Source organism: Misgurnus anguillicaudatus, chromosome 9 (assembly GCF_027580225.2).
Source record: "Misgurnus anguillicaudatus chromosome 9, ASM2758022v2, whole genome shotgun sequence".
Lineage (NCBI taxonomy): Eukaryota > Metazoa > Chordata > Actinopteri > Cypriniformes > Cobitidae > Misgurnus > Misgurnus anguillicaudatus.
The window spans coordinates 26,864,509-26,883,320 of NC_073345.2; the positions used below are offsets into that span (position 1 = coordinate 26,864,509).

The 18,812-nt window shown below is 37.4% G+C and overlaps 2 protein-coding genes across 2 annotated transcripts; one reads left to right on the forward strand and one right to left on the reverse strand.

Annotated features, from left to right (window-relative positions):
* The first annotated feature begins 369 nt into the window (after positions 1 to 369).
* Positions 370 to 3,027, forward strand: pou5f3 (POU domain, class 5, transcription factor 3). The gene is made up of 5 exons (XM_055180932.2): positions 370 to 1,430; positions 1,521 to 1,632; positions 1,740 to 1,870; positions 2,245 to 2,409; positions 2,493 to 3,027. The coding sequence occupies exons 1-5, from the start codon at positions 678 to 680 to the stop codon at positions 2,754 to 2,756; spliced, it is 1,425 nt and encodes a 474-aa protein (XP_055036907.1). The 5' UTR covers positions 370 to 677; the 3' UTR covers positions 2,757 to 3,027.
* A 3,827-nt stretch (positions 3,028 to 6,854) lies between these two features.
* On the reverse strand, positions 6,855 to 16,378 carry fut7 (fucosyltransferase 7 (alpha (1,3) fucosyltransferase)). Its single transcript, XM_055181094.2, has 3 exons — positions 15,906 to 16,378; positions 15,549 to 15,588; positions 6,855 to 9,516 (listed from the first exon to the last, which is right to left on the reverse strand). Exon 3 carries the CDS (start codon positions 9,499 to 9,501, stop codon positions 8,476 to 8,478), a length of 1,026 nt encoding a protein of 341 aa, XP_055037069.2. The 5' UTR covers positions 9,502 to 9,516; positions 15,549 to 15,588; positions 15,906 to 16,378; the 3' UTR covers positions 6,855 to 8,475.
* Positions 16,379 to 18,812: the final 2,434 nt, after the last annotated feature.

Below are 18,812 nucleotides of genomic sequence, written 5' to 3' on the forward strand. Positions count from 1 at the left end.
ATAAAACACAAACAGCCTACTTTGAATATTTATCAACTACATCCCTATTTGAATTGTAAATACTACGAAATGACTTAACATACATAACACATCCCATATGACATAACTTGATGATATTTAAAAATGTGTGGACGGCTGGACGTATACTTATTATGACTTTTTAAAGAAAAAATAGTTATTATTTGTGCACTTTTAGAAAATACCCATAGTGCGAAAATACGTAGACACCCCACATTCCCAAACGCGCCCTCCTCACCCAATAGGAAAACCAAGTTCATTCACAAATTCACCGTCAGCTGTGGCTTATTGTCTCAGGTGACCAATAGGAGAGGAGATGGTTAAGACCCCAGCCTCCTACTTCAATTGATTAGGAAAACCTGTGTGGGACAGGGCCAGATTTGAGGTTTCGAAGTTGTTTGTAAGGTGGGTGTTGGTGATCTACTGACCCATTCTGCGGGCCTAATTGATGGCCATCACAGGCGCACCAGCAAGCTTTGCGCACGTATCCACATAGGCTAATAATACTAAGGCGCACAAACTGATTTTGCGCAAAACTGAAGATTGCTTTTGGATAATTTACAAGTGCGTCTTGGCATGGAGCTACTGATCACCGTTTATTGAGTACCAGACCAGCATCCACGTGTTCTTGCCTGAAGTCTCAAGAGATTTGTGAGAAAATGACGGAGAGACACCAGAGCTCGAATGGAGGAGACTGCAACAGCCGAGCGTACGAGATTAACAGGGCCATGTATTCTCAAACCACGGGCCTGGATGGACTTGGCGGTGCGTCGTTGCAGTTTGCGCACGGCGTGCTTCAGGATCCGAGTCTGATTTTTAACAAGGCACATTTCAATGGGATCAACCCTCCACCAACGCAAAGTTTTTTCCCATTTTCAGGCGATTTTAAGTCTAATGATTTACAAAGCGGTGATTTTGTGCAACCCAGACACTGGTACCCTTTTGCGGCACCCGAGTTCACGGGGCAGGTCGCGGGGGCGACCGCAACCGCCCAGCCTGCAAACATCAGCCCACCAATCGCTGAAACCAGGGAGCAGATCAAGATGCCTTCTGAAGTGAAAACTGAGAAAGATGTTGATGAGTACGCCAGCGAGGAAAACAAACCTCAATCACAATTTAACCACATCCCTGGGACATCATCTGTGGCCACCGGGATGTATTATTCCACACCGTGGAACCCTAACTTTTGGCCCGGCCTATCTCACATCACGGCCCCCGCTAATATTTCTCAAGCTCCCCCGACACCAACCGCATCCTCACCCTCGTTATCACCCTCCCCACCGGGGAATGGCTTCGGAAGTCCTGGATTTTTCAACGGGGGCTCTGCGCAAAACATGCAGTCTGGTCAGGCGCAAACCGCTCCGAGAAGCAGTGGGTCGTCCAGTGGAGGATGCAGTGATTCTGAAGAAGAGGTAAGATGTTAGTTTTAAATGGATTATCTGTTATTTTATTATATTTGATGTCTATCACTGAGTATAATTGTATTGTTTTGATTTTTTTAGGAGAATCTGACCACGGAGAATTTGGAGCAGTTTGCTAAAGAGCTGAAGCACAAGCGCATTACTCTGGGTTTTACGCAGGCAGATGTTGGGCTCGCTCTGGGAAATCTGTATGGTAGGTTTGGTGCATTTAACCATGTTATACTCCATATGTGCATAAATGTAAAATTTACATTTATTCCAATGTTCCCACGTGTTTAAATGTTGCTACTTTGTTTTTAGGAAAAATGTTCAGCCAAACAACCATCTGTCGTTTTGAGGCGCTTCAACTTAGTTTCAAGAATATGTGCAAACTGAAACCATTACTACAGAGGTGGTTGAATGAGGCTGAGAACTCTGAAAATCCACAGGATGTAAGTACATTGCACAATGTTCCCAAGACGCTGTGAAAGTGGACAACCATATGCAAATGACCAACTTGCACAATTTTTACATTAGTGTTACTTCATCACCAGTGTTTCAAAGGGTGTTGCCGGCAAACATGCTGTTGAAATAGTTTTATCTTAACACTTAGCTAATATTTTAACAATGATCTTGTCAGATCACCCAAAATTCAATATTGTTCACCAATGATGTCACCAAAAAAGCTACTTTGTATTGACATACATGCTTATTAGGGAAATACTGAATGTCACCAATTTGCACTAATAGGAGCTCATTTTTTCTCTTTGATGTTCATTGCTTATTAGATTGCTTGTTTCACATCCCACTTTTTAATAATTTCCAGATGTACAAGATTGAACGGGTTTTTGTTGACACGCGAAAAAGAAAAAGGAGAACGAGTTTGGAAGGCACCGTCCGTTCTGCTCTCGAGTCGTACTTTGTGAAGTGCCCCAAACCCAACACTCTAGAGATTACGCACATATCTGATGACCTAGGCCTGGAAAGAGATGTAAGTGTGCTTCAAAGTCATTTTGTTACATCGCAATAAAAAATGCTTGGACCTGACCCTAAACGTTTTCATGTTTGTTTTAGGTGGTGCGTGTGTGGTTCTGCAATCGACGACAAAAGGGAAAACGCCTGGCGTTGCCCTTTGATGATGACTGCCTTGATGGTCAATACTATGAGCAGAGCCCACCACCTCCTCCTCACATGGGTGGCACAGCCCTTCCGGTGCAAGGCTATCCTGGACCAGCCCATCCTGGAGGAGCCCCTGCCCTATACATGCCACCCCTCCATCGACCGGAGGTTTTTAAAAACGCCCTGCACCCTGGACTGGTGGGTCATCTCACCAGTTAACCTGACCAGGTGATGCGCTCCGTTTCCCAAACCATCCTACTACTTTGTCTGAACACCTGGGTCACATTTATTGGTCGGAGTGGGACGATGACCTTACAGGTGCAAGGCAAATTTTAATCGATGTTTATAAAATACCAAATCACGGATTTATTTTTATGTAAATTGCATGTTACTTGGTCCTTTTTTAATGTGCCTTGGGATGCTCTACATTTATGGTGTCTCCTTTCGGCTTCAGCCTGATGCGTCACTGTTTAATGGATTATTTGATGAATTAATGCGTTTGCACATCATGGGTTCAAATTATAATTTTATAGTTGTTTTAATAACTTGTTTATAGGGGTGGGCGATAAATCGCCTGCGATTCTCATGCGTATCTCATCAGTAAAGCCAGTTTCGTGATTAGTAGTAAATCGCCATCACCTGCTTTCAAATGGAGCGGCATTTACTACACAAAGCTGTATTTCACTGAGAAGCTCGGCAAAATCGCATACATTATCGGAGGCTATTTGTCCACGATTTTGCCGAGCTTCTCAGTGAAATACGGCTTTGTGTAGTAAATGCCGCTCCATTTGAAAGCAGGTGATGGCGATTTATTACTAATCACGAAACTGGCTTTACTGATGAGATGCGCATGAGATTCGCCTGCGATTTGTCGCACACCCCTACTCGTTTACTGCTTTGCTCATGTAACGGTTTTAATGTACATATGTTTGTCTCTAGTTCAATATTTGCTGACTTCAAAGTTTTCACATGTCTTTGTGATTTCTAGTCAAATCGCTCAAATCTCAACTGGCTGCAAATTTGGGACCAAGTTTATATTTTGTCTAATGAGATGGATTTTTTTTCTTTTATCATTTGGAGGAGATCTTTTCAGACGATCCCCAAAGAACATCAGTCACTGTTCTTCTCTAAATGCCTGCACTCTCCTCCAATCTCAATTGAAAAGAATTGTGAATGCAAATGTTTATCAGGGTGATGTAGATACAATTTGCTGCCAGTTACTAAGTCTGTAGAGCTTTAATGTGCCTTATTCTATGTCTATCATTCCCTATGCATGTAAATGGAAGCCATATTTGATAAATTATTGAAATGCTGCTCTATTGCAATCAACACGTACAGTTTCTCACTGTGTAGCAATTAAACCAAATTTCATTTGACAGTCATTTCTGTGTTTGTGTTTTAGTGTGAGTCAAACTAGTATTGTAACTTGTTTTTACAAACATGGTTTTGATATAGGATGATTGACCAAAGTGCTTTACAAGGTTAAGAGAGACACAAAAATGACACCCTAACAAAATTAAAAACTAGAGAAACGATAAAAAAAACTAAAGCTAATAACAAAAGATGGTAATACGAATAGGATATTGAAAGCCCCATATCCCCAGATCTAAACTGAGAAAGCGGATGTAGTGGTTCAGATAGGTGCCTGGTTCTGCAAAGACTGAAAAGCAAATCGCAACTTCAATTCTCATTTTGATATTTGACAGGCAAGCAATAAAGTGAAATCAGAACCAGTGTAAAGTGATCACTTTCACACTTCCCTTTGAGAAGCCGGTCTGGGGCATTTTGAGCTAACTGGAAGTGTGTGATTCAAGTCTGAGAGGTTACAATATGCCTAGTCGATATGATACAAATTCATGCATGACAGTTTCAAGATTCTTATCAGACAAAAAGGGCTTAACCTTTACTGCTAAGAGACGAAGTTGATAGAAACAAGACTTAACCACAGCACATACAGTTGTTCAAAAAATACAACCGTATACTAATAAAAGCGGAAAAAGTACAGAAATTTTATAAATAGGTTTCCTTATTTCAAAAGAATTGAAAACATTACACATTTGATTTCAAATCAAAGCATTAACAAAATTTTACACGTCTGTCTTGTCCTTTAAAAGGGAAGCAAAGAAAATAATAATTGAATATTAAGATGTTAAAAAAGGTGTTTCTCTTTAGATTTAAAGATTTGAATTACTAATATTTAGTTGCATAACCCTTAGCACATCTGTGTCAAGTCGAGTCAACCTGGCACCTAGAAATGAGTATTTCATCCAGTTCCTGATCAAATTTAGGGTTTGCTTCAGCAACAGCATTTTTAATCCCACCCCACATGTTTTTAATGGGGTAGAGATCAGAGACTGAGCTCCATAACCTCAGTCCTTTCTGGGTAATTCTCACAAAATCCAGATTTAGGTGTCCAGCATCAGAATTTTTTAAAAGACCTTGAAGCCAATTTTTTTGGACATATAGCAAGTTCAGACCTTAATCTTGTACACTGTAAAAAAAATCCGTAGAAATTTGCAGAATGCTTTGCATGAGGCTGTTATTGAATAGTTTTATTCTGTATAGACTTGTTAATATTTAAAAATGTATTTATCTTTGAACAAACTCTTGCCAGTAAATAACATAAATTTAAATCTACGGTAATTTACCGGCAACCCAGCTGCAATACCATTGTAATTTCTACGGATTTTTTTACACTGTAACCATTATTTTCAGAGGATTGAAAAAAATTCCTATAAAATTATTTACATTTTTTAGATTATCATTACTGCAACATGATGTTACATTAAATGCATTTACAAACTCATGTTTTGGAAATGAGAACTAAAACGTTGTTCAACTTTTATCTGGAGAGAAAAAATAAGAACTTCTTACCTGGTAGCCATCTTGAGTGTCGCAGTCAATTATGTCCCTTCCAACTATTTTTTTGTTGTTGTTGAAAATGTTAGTTCCTTGAGGGCTTAAACAATGATTGAAAATTGTTGCGGAGGATGAGAAAATTGGCCTTGGACACATTTATAATCCTTATTATTGTCTACAATGATCACCAAATATTACCACATGTTTCTGAAGTGTAAATGTTTATAGCATAACATGCACTGAAGCTTTTTATTTTTTAGATTTTTTAATTATAAATATTTCCATGTCAAAGAACCCAAATCCAGTCATGGACACGTTGCGGTAATGAAAATTTTCCCCTTAAATGTGAAAAAAAATTGGTTTGTATGATGTCATTTGAAATCATGTGCAATATAGTATATGAAAAGATGTTTGTAACTGTATGTTTCTTATTTTGATAGCATGAACACAAAAGAAGATATTTTATGAAATGATGGTAAACACACAGGAGTAAGTGACCATTGACTTCCATAGTAGGAAGCAAATATTTTGGAAGTACTGTGATAAATGATGAAGAAAATATTTTGATAAATTATGGTAAGCACATAGTTAACAGTACCCATTAAATTCCATTATATTTTTATTCCTACTTTGGAAGTCAATGGTCACTATCTGCTGTGTGTCATTTCTCAAAATATCTTCTTTTGTGTTTATCAGAAAAAAGAAATTCATACAGGTTTAGAACAACATGAGGATGAGTAAATGATGACAGAATTTTAATTTTAAGGTGAACTGTCCCTTTAAGACATCTCTGTGAAAAAAGGCCTTAAAGGGACAGTTCAGCAAAAAATGCAAAATAGCCCCTGAATTTACTTGCTATCAAGCCAGTCGAGATACATGTGTGCATCATCTTTCAGACAAAGACAATTTGAGTTATCTTAGATAAAATTCTGGTTCTTCCAAGCTTTATTATAATTGAAAACAGGGTCCATGACTTTCATGCCCAAAAAAGTACATCCAACCTTCACAGAAGTAATTCACAAAAATAAAATGAAGGCCTTCTGAGGGCAATTTTTCTTAAGAAAAATATGTGTATTCAAAACTTTATAAGCTAAAATAACTATTTTCCAGTAGCGACCAATACGCATTTACCAGATCAGCGTGCGATGCCTAGTGACGAAAGCAGAGACACAAAGGGAAGACCAAAACAATGCCAGTCACAAATAAGAAGTCTTAACCACACTGTAAAAAATACTTTACTGCCCCAAAATATCTCGTTAAATCAACTCAGATTTACAAGTCATTTCAACAGAGATGAGTTGTCACAACTTATAAAATATAGTTGAGAAAAGTCAACTCAATCCCATAAGTTGTAACAACTCACATGTAGTTATAACAACTCATCTCTAGTCAAGATAAATAATAGTAAGTTGAAATGACTTGTAAATCCGAGCCGACTCAACAAAAAACCTTAAGGCAGCAAAGTATCTTCTACAGTGCAAGGATGTTAAAAAAAGGGGGAGGATTTCGATATGACACAAGAGGATATTGCTTTTACATTTATTTTAGTCTAGGACTAGTCTAATCCCTGTCTGGGAAACTGCCCCAGATTTAATAGATATTTTCAAGTTTATTTAACTCACATTTTAAAGGCACCAGGTAAAATTTCTAGGTTTAACCAGCTTGAAATGTTTTACACATGAATGAATTCATTCAGAAATACTACATGCACATTGTTTTCTTTTATTTTAGAAATGTCATGCATGTATGGTCTGCTGCATGATTATTTGCATTAAATTTTTTTATCTAGCCTAGACATGCAAGCAGCTTTTGAATCACAGTTCAAAAACCACAGTTGCAAATCGGTTACTCTAAAATAACTAACATGGTCACACCCTTTAAAGATATATAGGCCTGTTGATGAGAGGAAACAGGTTTGCTGGTTGTGGTCTTAGTTCACACCAGGGCCTCAGACTCACATTTTTACACTAGTGCTTCTTCATACCCATATAAGTGCACATCAGCACTTTGTGCTTTAATGACACATACACTCTTAACAATGCTACATGATGCCACAGAAGAACCACACCTTTGTTTTAGACGCACAAACTGCAAAGACATTATGTGCAAACATTAAAGATTGTGTTATATAGATCATTTATTATATCATGTTAAAATCGCCACTTTGTAGTTGTGAGCAAAAATGTGCTGTTTTTGGGTGTGTCCTGTTAAATGGAAATGAGATGATCTCTGCACTAAATGACCAAAAAAGGGGCAATATTATCCCTTTCTGAAATCACAAGGGTAGCCAGATTTCAATGAAGTATTTTTTCACATGCTTGCAGAGAATGGTTTACCAAATCTAAGTTACTGGGTTGTTCTTTTTCACATTTTCTAGGTTGATAGAAGCGACCCATTCATAGCACTTAAACTGGAAAAAGTCACATTATGTCCCTTTTAAAGGCGCTAGCACTTTTAGCACAGCTCAGCACAATCCATTGAATCTGATTAGACCACTAGCACTGCGCCAAAAAATAACCAAATAGCCTCGATTTTCCTCTCATTTAAATCTTGACTCTTCCCAAAAATAGTCCCTTCAATGGCAGTGGACTATTTTCAGGCACTGTGTAATATCACTGCGCCTGCTGCAACCATGTTACATCAGCAAAGTCCTTGATTATTACGGCAGATTGAGAGTATTGTTCCTAGCCATATCTGTCTAGAAAATCGCAACTTGTAATTTTCCGTCAGTCTTAGTACACAATGTAACTACAGAAGAGTCAAGTTTTAAATAGGAAAGATATCGAAACTCTTTGGTCACCTTCCAGCGCAATGCCAATGGTCCAATCAGATTCAACGGATTATGCCAAGCTATGCCAAAAGTGCTACTGCCAGACCCGGAGATCAGCTGAATGGATTCCAAAAAGGTAAGAATCAAATGTTTAACTTTAGGGGAGCTGGAAAATGAGCATAATTTTTTTCAAAGTGGAATGTCACTTTAAATATCACACTAGTGTGAGAGTAGCATTCTGCTCCTTCACAATTACCGCAATTGTTTAAAGTGCTCAAAAAGTTAAAATTATTCAAGCAAAATGTTATTCTACCACTTCGTCCAAGTTCCTAAATCCTTGTAAATCTTTTTAATTGGAAATCGTTCATATAAGGGACAGATATTGCAAAGTCTTTCTCTCCAATCTGTGTACAGCTTGACTGTGTAGTTTTGTCGCCAGGTAAAGTATGCGTTATACTTTTCTGGATCTTTTGTTAGGCTTCTGAGATACTTAGCCAGTTCCTCTGTAGAATTAAAGTCATTCACATGAATAAAGGATTTCGGAGGTGCGACTTCCTCATAATCTCCTCGTGGCGGACCCAGCACCACAGGCACGGCCCCAGCCAGGAATGCATTTCTCCAGAGTTTTTCTGTTATGTAGTGACGAGACTCTGTATTTTCAAAGGCCAGATAGAAATAACACTGCGAAATCGTCGGCAGCAAAGCCGCCATCCGTAGTGGCCGTTTGACGAAATATCCGTACACCTGCACATTAATGTTTTGCCTCAGCTTTTGGTACACGGCGCTCCTGCTTTGCCATTTCTGGTAGTTGCTGACCACCCAGCAAACTTCATGACTCTTGTTCTTTGGGATAACAAAGTCTTGACTTGGTCTCTCCTTGACTATCAACTTCCCATAGGGCACAGTGATGTCAGCTTGTGGGTGATATGACATCGTGAGGTTGAAGAGGTTTTTGTACGCTGCCAAGTTACCGTTATAAGCTTCCAAAGAGAGCCACACCCACCTCTGAGAGGCTGGCCGAGGGAGATCCAGAGGCAGGTGCTCTTTTCGATACTTCAGCTCAGCATTATGAAAGACCACCAAGTTGGCGCTCTCCATCAGTGATCGATTGTCTATTAAATGACATCCGGCGATGCCATAGTCCTTTAGACATACATCTCCTGCCAGGCTGTACTGGATGCCAAACGGCCAGTGCCACAACAATATTGTAATGTTGGTTTTTAAGGAGCCATTGCTGAAGTGGTGATTTTGCTCATTGAGCATAAACAACCAACCATAGATTAAGCTGATGATCATGAATAATATAAGAAGAGTGAGTGGTAAAGGCCTTGTCATAATTCTTTAAGGGCGCTGTGGAAGTATCAGAAGTGGAAGTTTATTAGTTTCATTATTATGTAAAAAGCATTCAAGATAGTCTGTCTGTCTTTTTTGACCTGTCTCTCTCTCTATCTCACTTGATCACTCTCTCATTCTTTTGATCTGCCTATCTCTTTGTCTGTTTTTTTGTCATCGTCTGTATTTTTTGTCTGTCTGTCTGTCTGTCTGTCTCGACATCTCTCTCTCCCCTCGCTCACTCTGTCTCACTCACCTGCCATTCTATCTATTTATCTACAGTGAGGAAAATATGTATTTGAACATCCTGCTATTTTGCGAGTTCTCCCACTTAGAAATCATGGAGGGGTCTGAAATTGTCATCGGAGGTGCATGTCCACTGTGAGAGACATAATCTAAAAAAAATCCAAAAAAATCCTCAAAGACCTGTTAGTCTGCTTTTAAAATGTCCACCTGCACTCCATTTATTATCCTAAATTAGATGCACCTGTTTGAGGTCTTTAGCTGCATAAAGACACCTGTCCACCCCATACAATCAGTAAAAAACTACTAACATGGCCAAGACCAAAGAGCAATCCAAAGACACTAGGGACAAAATTGTACACCTCCACAAGGCTGAAAAGGGCTACGGGAAATTGCCAAGCAGCTTGGTGAAAAAAGGTCCACTGTTGGAGCAATCATTAGAAAATGGAAGAAGCTAAACATGACTGTCAATCTCCCTCGGACTGGTGCTCCATGCAAGATCTCACCTTGTGGGGTCTCAATGATCCTAAGAAAGGTGAGATATCAGCCCAGAACTACACGGGAGGAGCGGGTCAATGACCTGAAAAGAGCTGGGACCACCGTTTCCAAGGTTACTGTTGGTAATACACTAAGTCGTCATGGTTTGAAATCATGCATGGCACGGAAGGTTCCCCTGCTTAAACCAGCACATGTCCAGGCCCGTCTTAAGTTTGCCAATGACCATTTGGATGATTCAGAGGAGCCATGGGAGAAAGTCATGTGGTCAGATGAGACCAAAATAGAACTTTTTGGTCATAATTCCACTAAATGTGTTTGGAGGAAAAGAATGATAAGTACCATCCCAAGAACACCATCCCTCCTGTGAAGCATGGGGGTGGTAGCATCATGCTTTGGGGGTGTTTTCTGCACATGGGACAGGGAAACTGCACTGTATTAAGGAGAGGATGACCGGGGCCATGTAATGCGAGATTTTGGGGAACAACCACCTTCCCTCTGTGAGACCATTGAAGATGGGTTAAGGCTGGGTCTTCCAACATGACAATGACCCGAAGCACACAGCCAGGATAACAAAGGAGTGGCTCTGTAAGAAGCATATCAAGGTTCTGGCCTGGCATAGCCAGTCTCCAGACCTAAACCCAATAGAGAATCTTTGGAGGGAGCTTAAACCTCGTGTTTCTTAGCGGCAGGCCAGAAACCTGACTGATCTAAAGAAGATCTGAGTGGAGGAGTGGGCCAAATCCCTCCTGCAGTGTGTGCATAGCTGGTGAAAAAACTACAGGAAACGTTTGACCTCTGTAATTGCAAATAAAGGCTACTGTACCAAATATTAACATTGATTTTCTCAGGTGTTCAAATACTTATTTGCAGTTGTATCATACAAATAAATACTTAAAAAATAATACATTGTGCTTTCTGGATTTTTTTTAGGTTATGTCTCTCACAGTGGACATGCACCTACGATGACAATTTCAGACCCCTCCATGATTTCTAAGTGGGAGAACTTGCAAAATCACTCTATCTATCTATCTATCTATCTATCTATCTATCTATCTATCTATCTATCTATCTATCTATCTATCTATCTATCTATCTATCTATCTATCTATCTATCTATCTATCTATCTATCTATCCCTATGTATCTTCTCGCTCTTGCTCTCTCTGTCTCGCTGTGGCTGTACAATTGCACAATAGATAAAGTTTAGATAAAAATAGACTGAGTTTTTCACAGTTGCTTTGGTGCATTTCTCACATCACTATTTACATTCGCACAACAGTTAGTTCAACCTCCACAACATTTAGTCAGTTGAGCAGCCCAAAGAACATATTGTCACCTTCCTAAAATAATTGCCTAAGTCATTTTTCAGGTTTCTCAGAAAACACAAATAAATGGAAATAACTTCAGAGGTTGAGTAGATTGGTGTTCTTCTTGATGCAGCTGCCATTTTGAAAACCTCACCAAGATCTGACTTTCTTGCATTGGAAAACATTTATAGAATAAACTGTTATAACGAAAACATGACAAAGCCATTTGACCAGCTTGTTCATAAACAATGGTGTCAGGACTTTTCATCTCGATGACACTGACACTTTCTTTTGCATGAATACTTGGTTATTGAGGAATGACCTATCTATTTTAACACGCTTCTATTTTACGGTTTTTCTCAGTCGCTTTGGTACATTTCTCGAATCATACTCACAATTTGCAAAACAGTAAGTGCATTTCTCACAACAATTTGTACAAATAGCAAAACATCATGGATAACCTGGAAAAGCCACTCTTTTACTCAAAATACTTAGTTCATCTCTCAAAATTAAATATCTGTGTCAATGAACATGTCAGTGCCATCAGAATAACAAGTCCTTGTGTCATTGTGTACGGATAAGACAGTCAAATTGTTTAGTCATGTTGTCAATATAACAGTTTACTCTGAAGTGATGTTCTGATGTAAACTATGGCTAAAGTTTTGACGACAAGTATTGCAAATTGTAAGTTACACCTTAGTCTAAGTTATGTGGGAGTTTGATTGCAAGAGACTTGACAAAATTTACATTTACGCTTTTACTGTTTGTACTGTAATTCGTTGAAAGACCATGTCATTGCCATAAAGAAAGATAAAGACAGCACTGCAAGCACTCCATAGCATAGCATAAAAAAAAAAAGTAGAAAAGTGAACATGATAGATGTCTAAAAGATGTCTAACCATAGCCCAAGAATAGATGATGCATATACTTTTAGAACATGTAAAAGAAATGAAAGCAAACACCTTGAACACACTTTGCTTACATGTTGGAATATCATACATCTTCAAGTTATTTTGGCAAAAATGGCATGTAACCAAATTCGAGGTTATTTAGGGTAGAAGTGGGTTACTCATAGCCAGACTATATTGGGTCAATAGTTAGCAGTCATTTCAACGTCTCGGTTTTTGCTTGCTGGGGACGTTTCTGTCTGTTAGAGAAAGTCAAGATTCACCTGGGAGCAATTTACCAATTCACGACAGATTTAGAAAAAATGTCTAATGGAAATGTATAGAAATATGTTTGACTATATCCTGTTTTTTGACAACATGTTCAACCATTTTGCATGTAAAGACTTATACTATGAACTAATGCCTAAATATTGTAGGGGGTTAGACTATTCAACAGAGACCCATTATAATACATTTTGATCAACATGACATAAGCAACTGATAATGTAGGAAAAAGCAGAGAATTGTACATAATCATTTGCATGGATGTACCAAAGCATTTGCAACTTGTTCAAAGAAATGAGAAACTGCTTTTTTGATGTGCACAAGTGACACAATGATGTGAGAATTGAACAAGCAGTTTTGAGAATTTCTATTCTGATCTGAGAAATGTACCAAAGCGACTGAGAAAAACTGTAACATCCTATCCAAGTGACACGCTTTTGCAGGTTATCAAGTTGCAGGTTTTGCAGTTTGTACTAATTTTTATGAGAACTGCATTAACTGTTGTGCAAATGTAAATAGTGATGTAATGCACCAAAGCGACTGAGAAAATTGAAGCTGCTTTTTCCAGCAAGCTGGTTGAAGCAAGTAAAGCTGTGTGTCATGTTATTGATTACCACAGAGAATTATTTTGCATATTCATAATAGCACAGTTACATTCTGCTCAAGTTTTTCAATCACAGTTTTTCTCAGTCGCTTTGGCTCAATTCTCGAATTCATTTTTCAAAACACTTCCACATCATCATGTCAGCTGTGCACAACATAAAAGCAAATTCTCATTGTTTTGGACAAATTGCAAATGGTTGGATACAGTCATACAGTTGATTATGTACAATAGTCTGCTGTTTTCTACATTTTCAATTGCTTATGTTATTTTCATCAAAATACATTATACTGGTTTCTGCTGAATTGTCTTACAACATAAACATTTTCGCTTAAGTCATGACATGCAGAATGGTTGACCTTTATGTCATAATATATTTTTTCATTTTGTTTCTATTTTTTAGACTTTTGTAAATTAAACTGAATTGATAAATTGCTGAAGGGGAATGAATGTGTAAAGTTTTAGATCACCGTATAAGACATACTGAGTGATTATTTGCTACATTGCATCGAAATACGGTATATTTGTTGTGATGTGATGAGAATCTGCCTGACAGCCTGGAAAATCGGGAGAAAATCTCTTGAGATTAAGATAAAAAAATTTTTACATTATACAATTAACCTTTCTATTCACAATGTGTGTAACTTTTTTACAGAAAAAAAGTAAATGTGAATTCTGTCCAATCTCTTATAATCAATATTTCACATACACTGTTAAGTAACTTCACATCAGAAAATACTGACACCTATAATTGTGTACTCTTATTATATTGACAACATGGTTAAACATTTTGACTGTCTTGATCATGAGCTGAGTTTCCATCCAAACGTGAAGCGAATCTTATCTAAAAATTGGCAAAAAAGTAAAACAAAGAAATGCAAATTAGGTGCGTTTCCATCAAGTTTGAGCGGATGATATTGGTAACCTAGTAACCTAGTACCAAAACAAGGCACACTTGAAAAATGGAGACAGGACTGTATGTAGTCATAGTGTGGTAAGTTATAAATGTACTTGCTGTGCAGCTTGTAATTGTCCAACTGAATGCTGTGCACAGAAGAAGGAATGCAGCATTTTTGATGCAGGCACTAACAGCAAGGGCATTTAGACAACGTCGAGTCCCATATATAGTAAAGACAAGCTAGACGGTCAGTCCAGTGGGCTTTAATGTTTGCTACGACAAAAAAGGTCAACCATTCTGCATGTCATGACTTATGCGATGAACTAACTTCTAAATGTTTTGAGGTGTAAGACTCAACACATAAATGAGTGTATTTGGATGAAAATGACATAAGCAATTGGAAATGTAGCACACAGCAGACATTTGTACATTATCAACTGCATGATTGTATCAAGCATTTGCAATTTGTCCAAAACGATGAGAATTTGCTTTTATTTTGTGCATAACTGACTTCATGATGTGAAGGTTGAACAAAGTGTTTTAAAAATTAATTTCTAATCTGAGAAATGCTCCAAAGCGACTAAGAAATAAAAATACTGTATAAGCAGAAATATTCCTATTTTCTTTTCTATGTACTACAGTATTGACTCTTCTTAACAAATATCGATTTGTAAAAACCCTTACAGTAATATAAGTTGACGGTCATGGTAAAAAACAACACCACAATTTGAACAGTGTGGCTTATACAATGACAAAAACACTTTGGGGTGGTTTCCTAGACAGGGTTTAGGTTAATCCAGGACTAGGCGTTATTTATAAAAAGTTTTGATTAACATGCCTTACGAAAAACACTATAGGTGCATGTGCATCGACAAAACAATGTCACCGATATATGTTATTAAATTAGTGAGGACAAGGTGTTTTTATATTAAAGCAGTTCAAACATGCATTTTAGTCTGGGACTAGATTACGCCCTGTCCAGGAAACTGCCCTTTATATTCTGGTGGCCTTGGCATAATAACTGACACAAAAACTAGGTTTTGAAGCATGAATAAAATATGTTTTTGGTGAGTAAATACATTTCGCGGACATGCAATGAAGCTCCAGCAAACAGTTGTGACATTTACAGCCACAGTTTAGAGAATGTTTAGAAAATGTGCCAAAGCAATTAAATAAACTATAAAACCTTAAATGAAATACCACAGACATTAAAATGACTTATTGTCATATAAAACATTCCTTAATTATTTATTCCCAACTTCTCAAGTACTGATTTTAAGTTTGTGACAAACCAACAGTAGACTTTTAACAGTAGATTGAGTAGATTCTTACCCAAGTCTTGGTATTGCAGCTTGTGATTGGCAGACTTCAGCTGAACAAGGAAGTAACATAAATTAAAGGTGGTCTGTTTTAAAAGATAAACATTATTTATGCAAAAAAAAAAAAAGGGTGTGCAAGTATGTGAGTCCAATCTCAGAATGTTTCAGCAAGTTGTTAGGTGTGTCCCCAGAAATAAACGCTTCCTGTCTAAAACACACATCTTTGTTTTCCCACCATAAGATGTTTATCTTTTAATGATGTCTTTCTGCATTGCCCCTGACCATTAAAACTCCTCCAACATGTCACAGCGACTGAACAACACAGATGAATTATAAAACACACAGAGTTCCCAGCAATATTACAACATACCTTCTGATGTGCAAACTTTCATCACATGAGAGTGTCTTCGTCGAAATATCATTGTCCTTTAAAATGGTTAGTAAGTTTTTGCCACAAACCACAAGATAGAAACAAGAAATGCTGGCTGCACACATGCTGTGTAAAGTATTGCAGTGGTTTAAAGATGTGTCAATACATGCATCATGTATCTGAACACAGCCTGTGTGGTTGCGGCTGAAGAACTTCTGTGTAGGCAGCACAGAATCACTGAAAGGAAGTGAATGTTTTTGAAACTGTTGACTTCTGTCACACAGGTTCATCTTGCTGCAAGTAAAATGCCACACTAAAAGGTGTACATATCCATGAAGTGCAGCGGTTACGCTGCGGCTTTATTCACATGATTGTCAGATTCATAATGCCCTGCCCTTATGTTTCACCATGTATGTTTAGTGTTTTAATACTTAGTGTGATGTACACTTTAAAAAGGATGTGTTTTCTTTTTTTTAGCACATTTTTTGTGTTAATGTATTTATCACATAGAGAAGTTTCCAGGACAGGGTTTAGATTAATCCAAGGCTAGTCATTGGTTATATTAGGACATTTAAAGGAAAACACCACTGTTTTTTAATATTTTACTATGTTCTTACCACAACTTAGACGAATTAATACATACCTATCTTTTTTCAATGCGTGCACTTCATCTATGCACAGCGTGTCGTGAATGTGTTAGCATTGAATGGGGCTAGGCTAAATGCTAACACATTCACAACGCGCAATGCAAAGATGAAATGCACGCATTGAAAAAAGATAGGTATGTATTAATTCTTCTAAGTTGAGGTAAGAACATAGTAAAATATTAAAAAACGGTGGTGTTTTCCTTTAAATCGTTTTTACAAACAAACCTTACAAAAACAGTATTGGTGTGCATCTTGATACAAAACAATGGCACTGATACTGTATATGTTAAGCTATGTAAATGCAAGGTGTTTTTAAATTAATTCAGTTAAAACATGAATAGGATAAGCCCTGTCCGGAAACAGCCCCATTATGTGTCACTTTGTGTTGATTTTATGTTAAAATAAATAAAAGTGACACCAAGCTGTGGCACAAAATGTGTTGTTCCAATAATAATGCAGAGACGTGTTTGGGACAACGCCTTTAGTGTGTTGTCCCAAAAATATCACTGATTGTGTTTTTATTACACATTTGTGTTCAAGTGGTTTTTAGCATGGTGCATGCAGTTGTTGAGGTGTTACAATCTGCCTCTAGAGAATAAACACCCATTGTTTGCTTGAAATTTATTGTAGCTCCAACACAAGAACCAGGAACATGATTTCCCATTTGGCAAAACCACACTGACACTTGACCTACAGACAAACGTTAAATACATTAAATAATTCACATCTACATTTATGTGTTTCACAGATACTTTTAACCAAATCAACCTACAGTGCATTATTATACAAGCTATACTTTTTATCAGTATGTGTGGTCCCTGGAAATCGAACGATCTTTTGCACTACTAACACAATGCTCTCACTGTCAGATAAGGTCCTTTGCCGGGGTGGTACCCTAAGGTTTCGTTTTGTACTTTTACGTGAATAGAAAACACACAAAACACCTTAAGACCTACTGTGTATTTTTAAAGGTACAGTTAAATGTTTTGTACCCCTAATAACCGGTACAAAATTGGTTCTTAAAAGGTACACATGTCCATAGGGTATTGATAGATTGTAGGATTTGAGCTTCTTAAAAGTTTGTGTGTATTTAAGAGGTGACTCGAGAGTATAGATCTGCGTTGTATTTTATTTAACTTCTTTACTAGTTTTTATATATTTCGTTTATTAGTTATATATTCATTTCATTCTAGTTATTCTATTTTACATTACTTTCCTTAAAATTGTTTAAATCTTTAAATACAGCTGACACTGTCTTCACAAGTAGATATGGGTTTTCAATGGTCTCCATCTCAAGGTTTTTATTTACGTCATGACTCATGAGAATGTTGCTAACAGTACATTTCCACGGTCTGTGTTTGGTATACCACCTGCTAAAAATGCTTCTAGTCAGACGAAGTTAGTCTGACCATTGACAAAGTTAGTCAGACCATTGACAAAGCTAAACTGAGCATTGAATGCAACTAAGATTATTCAACAAATTCTTTATCATTTTATTCAACACTTCGTCTCCTGCTTGCTGTATAATTTCTTTGTCTCTGTATCTGCCTCATGGTTGATTTGAAGTATTAACTCACAACAGAGTTGATATTTAAGCATGGTCCTATAATATCTGCAAGCCATATCTATTGTGAGATCTATCCATTTCTATCCAAAAGGTACAACATTTCAATGTGTTATATACCGATAATAGTACAAAAATGAACTTTTGAGGGTACCAAAATGTTAAATGAAGTGAAACAAAAACTTTAATGTGGAGGCGGTATAGACGGTAGCAGACAACGGACAAGTTTGTGACACAGAAAGAAAACTGGAGATTCGGCACCAAAAAAAACAAGACAGACACGTCAGAAACACATCACTCTAAGAAAGGACGTGTTAATTATTTAATTATTCAAATAAATAAAAGGGACAATGTGCTAAACAACACAAAGTGTGCAGGGGTGTCATACACCATTTTTTTAAGGGGGCACAGTGTGCACACAACTCACAGAAATTTGTACACAGACAAACGAAATATTATAGAGCTTTCAGTCTTTTCCATGGCACTTACATTTCTAACAATCTGAACACCACTGCTTTCATGCTAAAACCTCCAAAATAAAAGTGTTGACTAACCTTCATATCAAATACTATTCAATTAAAATAATGACATATTGATATCATATTTACATCTGAAATGGCATGTTTTATTTATTTAAGTTTTAATAAACGACTTGTTTAATTGTGACAATAACTGCATTATCCTACAAAATTAGTG